Source organism: Phoenix dactylifera, chromosome 8 (genome assembly GCF_009389715.1).
Source record: "Phoenix dactylifera cultivar Barhee BC4 chromosome 8, palm_55x_up_171113_PBpolish2nd_filt_p, whole genome shotgun sequence".
Classification (NCBI taxonomy): domain Eukaryota; kingdom Viridiplantae; phylum Streptophyta; class Magnoliopsida; order Arecales; family Arecaceae; genus Phoenix; species Phoenix dactylifera.
In genome coordinates this window covers 5,040,939-5,052,023 of record NC_052399.1, presented here as the reverse complement: position 1 = coordinate 5,052,023, position 11,085 = coordinate 5,040,939, and the positions used below count along the sequence as shown (strand labels likewise).

The following is an 11,085-nucleotide window of genomic DNA, read 5'->3' as shown; positions in this document are numbered from 1 at the left end:
ATATTAATTCTATAATAACAATTAATATATATTTATAAGAATATATTAATAATTAATACATTGAAAATATATTAATATTTTACTATAATATATTTTATATGATTATGAATATATTTTTATTGGAATATATTTGAGGTAGTTTTAGTATTATATGATAAAAAATATTAGATTTTTATAAAATATCAAATAAATAATTTATAAATATTTAAAAAAATTTAATTATTAGAATATAGCATATCAAATAGGTTGATCTTAGATAATTGGAGTTCAGATCATCTTGACAACTCTATTTGGGTTACCTAAGATGGCTCGACATTACTGTTTGGGTTGGGGCAGGACCCGAACCCATTTCACTTGTGGATCCGGAGCGCGAGCGTCCTACTTTATAACCCGATCTGAAACGAACCGGAGCGGAGGAAGAGACGATGGCCGCGAAGCAGCCTCCATCCGGCGATGGCTTGGCCTCGCAGATGGCTGGCATGTCCAAGAGCCAGCTCTACGAAATTATGCGCCAGATGAAGGTAACCTCTAACCCTCCCACCTCTTTTTTTTTGCTCCCGTTCTTTCCTATGTGTATTCCTTTCTATCTTCCTTTCGAATTAAAGGAAAAAAAGGGGAAAAGGAGGAGGAATTGATTTCTAGTCATTGTGCATTCTTTCTACGCTCAGATTCTGATCGATCAGAACCAGCAGCAGGCGAAGAGGATCCTCATTGAAAACCCTCTCTTGACGCGGGCTCTCTTCCAGGTTCTTGATTCCCCTCTCTTTTCTCTCTCTATGTGGTTCCCCGGAAGCTAGGGTTCTGCTTATGCTTTCTAAATTTTAAAGAAGATAAAGGGTTGATTGGGGGTTCCGGGGATTCCTCTTCTGTTTCGATTTCTTGGATAGAGGAGTCGATGCGATTTCGCCGATTGGAGTTTGTAGTTTTGGCAAAATTAGAGGACATGATTGAGAAGTACGGGCACGTCTTATTATGATATAATTTTTCGGACAAGGAATTGAGGGTTTCTGATGATCCCTGTTTCTTATCTAGGTGTTCCTTTTCTAGTCAAAGAATTAGAGCAACCTACCTCGCACAATTAAGAAAGAATTCCGAAATTTGATTTCCAACATGAAGCAAGATTCAGCTTTTTATTTTTGTTTTCTTTTCTTCTAAATGAGTACTAGTGTTGCTGCAAGGAAAGTTGTCGTCCCATGTGCGACCACATTGGCTCTTCATTTGTCTATTAATAACTAAGATGTTCTTGAAACTTGGTAATCTCTTGCTGCTCTTAGTATTAGCTTGTGATAATTGGCTTATGCCCCCAGATTCCGTTCAACCAGATGTATCCTTATGCTATTCATCAAATACTATTCAGTCAAAGTTCCAAGTCCTATATATACCCTTGAGAATATAACCTCCCCTTGATTGAAAATCTTTAGTACTAGTGAAGCCACAAGCCAAAGCACTTCAAGAATATAGCATCTCAATCTTATACCTTCAAATGGAACTCCTCATGGAGGTAGCATATAAATTATGAGGTAGAATATATGGTGTACTATATATTGCTAGCAGAACCTTATTTGAATGAAGTTATGTGTGATTGATGTATAGTGGTTAGGAATATGCTTGCTTCACCCCTTTAAAATCCAATAGAGAATGGAGGTTTTTAGAAGAGAATAAAGATAGCATGTCTGTAAGCCATAATTCAAAACACCAATTGATGTATTTCATTTCAAATTAATCTTCTTGTGATTCATTATGTTTAGTTGTCTTGAAATATAATTTCACTGCTATGAACTGTGTAACAAACTTCACAACGTTAGGGCAAGAAGTACATCATATACATAGTTTTGGTGACAGAAATGCTATGAAACATTTGATAATCAAGATTGTGTCGGCCTATGATCTAGCAGTAGCATATACGTAATATAAAAAGGGATATGAACATTTATTTACTTTTAAATGCTGATGATCAAATGCTTATTTATAAGAAAAATAAGCATACAAATGCAGTAAATTATGCCAAGAGAAAGCTTGGTTGCACAACATTGTGTAGTAGTGGTAGATGCATATATTAGGAACATGAAGGGGAGAGGGACTGCTAAATGCCCAATAATAAGGTGGTGAAATTTTCAAGAAGAAAATAAGAATTCATTTATGGACAAAGTATTAAAGAAAAATGGAACTTGACAACTTGAGAAGTTGTTAGAGAAGTTCTTAGAGAGGTAAATGAGACACATGGGGAAAAAATGGGTGGTTAAGTGGTTAGATGTGAGAGGTGATCAAGGGGTTGATTGACATGAAAAGAAACTCGGTGGTCAACTGGTTAAATAGTTTGGTGTGATAGGTGATCAGGGGGAGAAGAGTCTATTAACATTCAGCACATCGAAAAATTATAGGAAATCTAACAAGGATATTCAAAAAAAGGAAAAGGAATGCAAACTATGAAACTTATATTTACTTACATGATAAGTTGGCTCAAGATTAAGTAAGAAGTTCCAAAATTTGCTTGGATAACAAAGATGAACATTAATTTTTTATATCATGTTTGATGCATGAAGAATGAGCTTAATATGATTTTACTTAATATTCATAAATAAATTAAGGTTATTTCTAAAAAAATATTGTTTGAAGACTGAAGAAGGGATATGTTTAGAAGAATCAGAGTTAGGAGATTTTCAGACGTTTCATCATTTAATCCATAAAAGTAGATAAAGGCTTCCGGAATGATGCAAATCATAAGGCATCAAGGCAAAATGAAAATATTAAATGAGGTGCTTGAGTAGCTTTTTTAATGAGGATAAGATATTTTTCGAAGGTATTTGGTACCATCTATAAGAATATAAATGATATACAAAGTTCGATCAATTGTCATAAAATTGAGTTTATAAACCACACCATGAAGTTATAGGAGACAATGATAGAGAAAATATATTGATTTTTTTTTTTTAAATTTATGTCTAGAAGGTTAACTACGGAGATTTTCTTGCTTACAGTTATTGATTGAAGCCATAATAACAGAAAATGAACCTATATATGGTCACTATTCACTAAGCATATGATAGATGATCTATTCATGAGAAAGTGTGCAGAGATGATATATTGAAATTGTTATAGGGATGCGTAATTGGGTATTGTAGTAGTGATAAACAAGCGGATTTCTTGTTATAGTATGATTGCAACAGTACTGAGCCCATATCACTTCAAATTAGCTACATATATACTTATTCATGGGACAAGGACAAGGTTGCATGCCAATTTGGAATATCGGAGGAAAGTCTTGTAAATTAAATGGTATAGCAAAGGCAAAGCATGTTGATTGCAAAATGGAAATGAAGATAGGGTTCTAGAATCTTGACAAACTTGCTATCATGTGTCTTACAAAGTTGTAGAGATCGATGAATGCATATTTAATGGGATTAGATGTGGGTAGATGGACCAGATAAATGCTTTCGTAGAGATTCAGGCACATCCAATGGAGATCTGAAAAGGATTTATTTTTTAGGTTTTGCTTTAATTTGTGTTCAAGTGTTAGAAAAGTACATAAGACCAAGGTAACATGGATGAAAGTTGTTAGAATTTGGAAAAACATGCAATAATATAGGAGTTGGTCCTTAATAGGAAGAATTGGGGCATATACAGTTGCAAAAGGTTTAGTGGTTATGGTTATTTTGTGCTATGGATAGAAATGTTTAGGATTTAATAACTAGTAGAGTATTGTGGCAACCATTTAATTTAGAGATAGCATTCCATTCTAGAATTCTATATATACATACGACATGCCAACTATTAAAATGAAAAATATTCTGTAAGGAGAACTAGACAAGGTTGCTGAGGTTCTGTATGTTAAAGGTGCTAGAGAGAGTTGATCTGTTTGACTTTCATATGGAAGTGGAAGGACCATTTCTAGGTATCAATAGAAAATCTGGAGAGTGAAAATGGAGAAAAAGGAAGTTTTGGAAGCGGTTTCAGGTTTCTAGGGTAAAAAATCATGGTGAGTATGGTTTATATTTGATATAGGGTTAGGAGAGGCCTATAGCTTGAACAAAGGTGAATTTTGGAGAAAAATTTCTACTATAAACTAATTGCATGTTACAATTTGTTGGTTGAAAGGACAGAGGAGCCAGAGGAAACAATAATATGGATACAGGGTTTTGCTGAACCAACTGAAGACACCTTGCCATTGTAAATAAATGAATTCTTGCTTGAAATAAATGCCAAGATCCTCACTCATCATCCCTGACCTATGCCCTACCTCATAACCTCAACCCAAAGCCCTAATTTCCTACATGCCTGTATTTAGAAATTAATTCCATCTCTTTCCCCTCATTTTCACACAAAAAAAGTTCTATAGAATTCTGTTTATATTACCGACTCATTCCCCATTGTACAAACTAAAATTCTAGATAAGTCTGTTTACGTCATTGGTCACCCACTAGAACCTCATATATCAGTCAGCCCAGCTTAGTGCACCCACCTAAAAACCGAGTCAACACCCTCAGTTACACCCATCTCTCTTTTCATTCACATGATCTTAGTTTGCCATCCTTTCACCTGCATAATTATTACCATCACACCATCTAGCTAAATTCTCCCCGTTAATTAAGCAACCCCCCTTCATGTCCCTTTCATCCTAATCTCCATCCAGCAGAAGCCTTTAGAAACCTATCTCAACCTTAGGCTTCAATCCATGCAACTAAGATCCACCAGTCAAATTCCTCCATCTCATCCTTTATCCTGACTCTCCAACCTTTGGGATTCTCTAAAAAATTTCTTTACAATCATCCATGCCCTCAAGAATAGGGCAAGGATGGGGAAAAATGCTGTGATACTCTATCCAAATACTTTCCTAACGCAATTTTTTATGCCGCCGCCTTCTCCTCCATCATTGTCTATGCTGCTTCCATCTCCATAGATTCTTTCTAGCCCTTTTTAGGAGCAAGAAGACCCGCCTAAACTACTTCAGCAAGGGGTTTTTTCTTGTGAAGGCCCAATAGTAAAGAACAAGGGTGAAGGAAGTGATCTGGCAACAAGCAATGATGATGTGACATCTTCACTAACACTCATCCTCTCTATCTCTCTTTTATTTTTCCTACCTCTTTTTAATCTATTTTCATTTTTATTTTAATCCTACCCTTCTTAGCTAGCTAAAGAGTGAAAAAAAGTCCATAGATCAAGCCCAAGCGTTTAGGACCTCAATTGGAGGTTTTTTTTTTTCTTCTCCTACGCTAAACTGGATCCTGAATCCATCTTTAAAATGTGGTATGGCGGCACATGTGAATCTGGTCCTCTAACTGCACTGTGTTCCCTATACGCAGTTACTATATGGGTTGAATAGGTCACCTACTTAACATTATGCAGCTACATATGCAATCTTGCTAAGTATGTGTGTGCTTCCCTAGCATTTTTCCGCTGTATATGCAACCCCAACTAGCATTTTGCAGCTGCATATACGGCTTGACTTAGCATTTATGCTGCCACAAATGCAGTCCACTGTTATGCAAACTCATGCAAGTATTGTGGATTCAGTCAGTTGGTGGCTAGATGCAGGTTATAGTTGAGCCTTATGCAGGTATTATTAGTATTATTAATTAATTAAAAAATATCACAACTATTGTTGTCGTGTGTAAGTATTTGTTATTAATTTAATTATTATATTCTTATGTATATCTTTTTTAAAAAATATTAAAAAAATACTAACAGCATATGCTTTTACATACCACATATGCTCTATGCGTTCTCTTTACCACTTACATACCATGGGCACCTTTTGAAAGATGGACCTCTTAGGTTTCCTAGATCCCGTACGAGTAGAATGTCTGGATAGCAATTATTAAACATCTAATATGAACTCACCAGGACCGATACTTCTTTCTCATGAATGAGTCCAAATAAGACTCTAAAATTAAGAAAAGCAAAATGGAGAAACACAATGGCATATCAAGTTAATTTTTCTATTACTATTTTGACCTGATCTTGCATCAAAAATAAACAGGAAAGAGAAAGTAGGTTCCAGTGGTTGATTGCAAGATGCCTAAGTTCCTTTGAGTTATCTGTAGTACCAATACATTTTCATTATTCAAAGGTCTTATTTTCTACAATACTAAACAACAAACAAAGTAGTTAGGATATATCATGGACTTCAAATAGTTTCATTAATTGGCATCCCTGCCCCCTGCCCTCTCCTTTTCCTCCTTCCCTCCATGACGACATGGGTTTTTATACTTTGCAAAATTAGTTTTGAGTACTGGAGTTGCATGGGCTGCTCGAGATATTCACTTTGGCCAATGATGAAAAATTTATCAATCACTTTCTTCTTGAACATGTTGGCTATCTTCATGTGCACTAATTCACAAAGTGCGGTCCATTACCCTGGAATTTAAACAAATGGATGACTGAAATAACTCTATATAGGATATGCTATAGAAATGTTTGAATTAAACAAATGCAATGGATTTCAAAAGTCCCATGGATTTGATTTGCTCATTATATTTCCAGTTATTGCTCAATGGGATGATCACATTTTGAGATCATATGCATGATGGATCCAGCCTGTAAATGAGAAAATATATCAAGTTAGACTCCTATAAGCTTTATTCATTGAGAATTGGTTTGTGTTAATGCCTTGCCATAATTGATATATGTTGGATTCTGCCTCTCACAAAGGAGTGATGCAACTAATAATTAAGAAAAGGATTGGATGAAGAGGAAAAAAGGCCACAAGAGAAGGAGAAAGGATTAATGACTCTCGTATTGGATGAGGAAGCTAATTGGCATTTCTAGGAAAAAGGAATGCTGACAAAATCTTTTGGTTTTCTTTTGTTATTCTGAGAGTTTGTTCATTACATAGCAATCATATTAGGGCAAAGCATTGCCTTTCAAAGTATGATGTAGTCAAATTATGAGTTTATTATATAAATTTCCTGTTTTTAATTGTTTATTGATCTTGGGAAGCATGGGGAGTACCAATCCCTTTGATTTATGGTGCATTATGATTTTTTTTTGGTTTATTTCAGTTTGAATAATATTTTTTCTTGTATGTTGTATTAAGCACTTTAGCTTTATTTCATTCCATATCACATGTATTGTCATATATTACTTATTGCTAGCTACACTCACAATGTGAAATTGAATGTAATTGTCTTAATGATTCATTACAGGCACAAATTATGCTGGGAATGGTGCAGCCTCCTCAAGTGGTAATCATTTTTGTTTAACTTTAAAATATATCATTTCATAATAAAGTAGAACTAGAAGCTGTATTAAAAAATATAAATCCTTGTTCTTCAGATGCCTACCATCCAGCAGGCTTTGTCACAACCACAATCAGCACAGGTGGTGCAGCAGCCAAATGTTCAAACTGCTCAATCATTGCCAGTACAAGCTGGAATGCAGGGTCAAGCTAGTTTACCTCAATCCTCTGTATCTGTTAAACAGCAACATCCTACTCAACCCTCCATTGCATTGCCATCTGCTTCAGTTCCTCCATTGAATTTTCAGTCGCAGACCATGCAATCAAATCCCCCACATTCAGCACAGCAGACTAAGAGTTTTCTGAACACTCAAGCTCCTTTATCACTTCCACAATCTTCCCAGATTCATAATCTTACTCTACCCCCTCCTGCTCCTCCACATTACTCTATACTTCCATCCCATATGCCTATTGTTTCTGGCCAGACACAACAACCTCTGCAGACTGCTGGATTATTTAATCAGCCACTGCAGCCACCTTGGCCACAACAACCTAGGCCACCTTCCATGCAGCCTTTATCTCATCAGCTTCATTCACAGATGCCTCATGCTCTTGGTTTTCAACCATCAAGTGCACATCAACAGCTCTTGTCCCATCCTATGTTTCATGTAAGCTGGCTATTACAATTTCTTGCTTTTAATTTTACTAATAAGTGAATTTTTCATGAGATAAACTTTTTGAATTGTTCAGTCAGGTAGCAATCCTCCATCTTCTTTCTCCCAAGGACAACCACCGCTACCAAGTCAACCGCCACCCCAGCAGCTCTATCAGGTTGGCATGTCATTTCTGCTCCTGGACAGCATTGAGTTGTAACTCGCTGTTGTAATCAACGTTTGTAACATTTGGCTCAGAGTATTTTTCTCATTAGTTCATATTATGTATATATGTATGTATGTATGTATGTAAAGTATTTTAAATACTACGTATTTGGACTACTTCTGATGCCAAGATTTGGAACTGACACATGCTTGATTTATGTATGTGATTAAATTGATTAATAGACTTGCATCTAGCTCTTTAAGTCACCACATGACCAAGTCAATTCTATACAAATAAGCTTAAGTGTCATGGTGTAAAGTTCAGAAAGAATTGTCATTGAATGCTCACTTTGGGTTACAAACAGATTGCATGATTTTTGAATGACTTTGCAGTCATAATAGTACATGCTCTATAATCACTTAAATATCAAAAAAAATTTGTAACATACTTAAGTAGGTTTATTGCTTAATGCTTCATCCTAATTATCTTCACTGCACATTATCTGGTAGCTGAATGAATGGTCAGTTGTGCGGCTGTTCACTGCCCTAGGTGCAACTTTAACCTAACAAAATCGAATTTTGTGTTGTTTCCAGGGTGGTCCACATATAGGTCAGGATTATAGCAATCAAGCCGGGACCTCCATTCAAGCTGAAAGAGGGGCTGCTTGGGCACCCAGCCTGCCTGAAAAAGCAGCTTCTGGGGCCCAGCTACCGGGACCAGTGCCATTGGTTTCTGGGCAGACTGCCTCTGGCGCAGGTGGTCAGCCACCTTGCCCACCACCGGTAACTATCATCATGGCCATGTTTAGGTGTTCATTATGTAAGCTCCAAGCTGTCCTCTTATTGATCCTACCGTCTTTTTGTTTGTGCAGCTGACTCCTGAGATGGAGAAAGCTTTGCTTCAGCAAGTCATGAGCCTTACCCCGGAACAGATCAATCTTCTGCCTCCTGAGCAAAGACATCAGGTGCTTCAACTACAGGAAATGTTAAGACAGTGATGAAATTGGCGCTTCGTGCAGCGTGGAATGGCTTTATTGAAAAGATATGCAGTATAACGCTTGAGAGTAAGGATCAGCTTTTACAGTGAGGGGGAGTGGCTTTTTCAGGCCCTTCTCAATTGAGCTGTTCTTGACAACTGCTTGCTAACCTATCCGTGATCTAGGTTTCTTTCTATAAGGTACAGAGCCTATAATATCTATTGATATTGATCTTCTGTTAGTGTTTTTGTGTCACTCAGGTTCGTCTCATGTTTGTTATTTGGAACATCAAGTATTAAATCCGTTGCCTTTTGTTTTTGGACTTTTTTCAAAATGTGTGCTAAGACCAGTGAGTGAAGGCATTATTGTAAGGGTAGCCAACAACTTTTGTCCAGCTAGACTAAAGCTGGCTTTGTGGGTAAACTTATGCTACCTATCAATGGTCAATAACCGTATTTATAAATCTTGTTAGATCCTTTCTCACGACTTTTGTCCAAGTAATCTGAAGAGTTCATCCTGGAGTCTTTGACACTGTTGAGATTCTTTAAGATTGTCTGTGGGATGTGATGTTTAATTTTTGTCTTCATTATTTGTGCAATCATATACAATGATTGCAATCGCCTCACTTTAATGATTGCACGGAGTTCAGTAGCACTTCATATTTTCTTCACTGCAATAACCTAACTAGCTCGGCATTTCAATGCAGTGCTGTACAATTATTTAGCTCCTTATTGCTTTAGCCTCTGCGTGCAATTTGGATGTTTCCTTTAACACTATTTAGTTACGTATAGCCCTCCACTTCTCCATGAGTTCAATGCAAGGCTTAGTTACAAATTGTTTCAAAAATCAGCTACATTATCAGAGAGTTCTCAAGGCTTAATTAGCAAGTTGCACGGGCCACATACGGGTGTCTTCTACCGTAAGTGCAACCATCCTATTAGGGCGCCAATGAATGTGTGGAGAAAGATTCAAGAATCAAGATCCACTGACCTGCCATTTAAAAGTAAGACTTTTGATTGTATGTAAGTGATTAATAATCAAAATAAAAAAAAGGGGTTATTTACTTTTACTGAAACTTTCTTATTTGTGTACCGAAAAAAGAGAAACTTTCTTGCTGTGTCCGAGTTCCATCGCACAAGATACGGAGCGGAGATGACCAGGAAAATCTAGAGCTATCCCTGGAGCTCCTGTTGTTGGATTTCCTCCATGTGCTTTCCACCGCGGCGTGGCAGGGTTCCCATTTGAGACCGTCCGCCCCGGGATGGCCGTATCCAATGGCGAGATGGCGACTTGAGAGCGCTGTTGGAATGATTCCCCTCTCTTTCTCTATCCATCTATCTCATCCACGCGGACAGCGCACCGACACGCGAGTCCTCAGCCTTTTCGTCCCTCTCTGACAATTTATCGCTCCGGAGGCGCGCATAGAAATTCCTATGCTGTGCTCCAAATCCAGAACAGGAACACCGGGGTGTGGGCGGCAGAGAAATTTATATGCGGGAGGTTTCGAAAGGAGACAAACTCAACAGCCGTAAATGCCTTTATATTAGGCACAGGAGAACCGGCTCCTTGGGAGGCCGCACCCCATAAAGCACGGAATCGTAAGCCATGCTATAATGGTGGCATGCCTCTGCTAAGGGGAGAGCTAACCCCAAAGACTGCATCGCTGCTAGTGGGAAACGACGAAAGGAAGGCGACCCATGGCTTGAGATTGTTTGCCATTCAAATGGGGAAGGGGCTCTGTGGTTTACATAAGAGGGAGAGAGTAGGGTACGTCCTCTTTTCATGCAGGGTTGCACACTCTTTCAAATTTACATGCACATGTGTGGTGCGGTGGTATTACTTTTTTTTCCTCTCTCTCTCTCTCTCTTTCCTTTCTTTTCTCAATAATAATTTTGATGCCCCACAACAAAGTTAGATGGCTGGCTAGGTTGAGTGATAGCCGTCCGCGTTATCTCATGCGGGATGTGATCACCAACTCATAAAACAAGACAATTGAATGCAGCTTTTGAGGGATTAGCCAATCATTTCTCTCTCATCGTACAATGGACAAGGACTTGATTTTATATGCAGAAAACATTCCCCAACGAAGTATGTCATTTAATATCCAAGCAAATTG

At 37.6% G+C, this 11,085-nt stretch overlaps 1 protein-coding gene across 1 annotated transcript; it reads left to right on the top strand.

Annotated features, from left to right (window-relative positions):
- The first annotated feature begins 360 nt into the window (after positions 1 to 360).
- On the top strand, positions 361 to 9,460 carry LOC103712898 (cleavage stimulating factor 64-like). The gene is made up of 7 exons (XM_008799599.3): positions 361 to 521; positions 669 to 746; positions 7,143 to 7,181; positions 7,273 to 7,842; positions 7,925 to 8,005; positions 8,587 to 8,775; positions 8,865 to 9,460. The coding sequence occupies exons 1-7, from the start codon at positions 426 to 428 to the stop codon at positions 8,988 to 8,990; spliced, it is 1,179 nt and encodes a 392-aa protein (XP_008797821.2). The 5' UTR covers positions 361 to 425; the 3' UTR covers positions 8,991 to 9,460.
- The last annotated feature ends 1,625 nt before the right edge of the window (positions 9,461 to 11,085 follow it).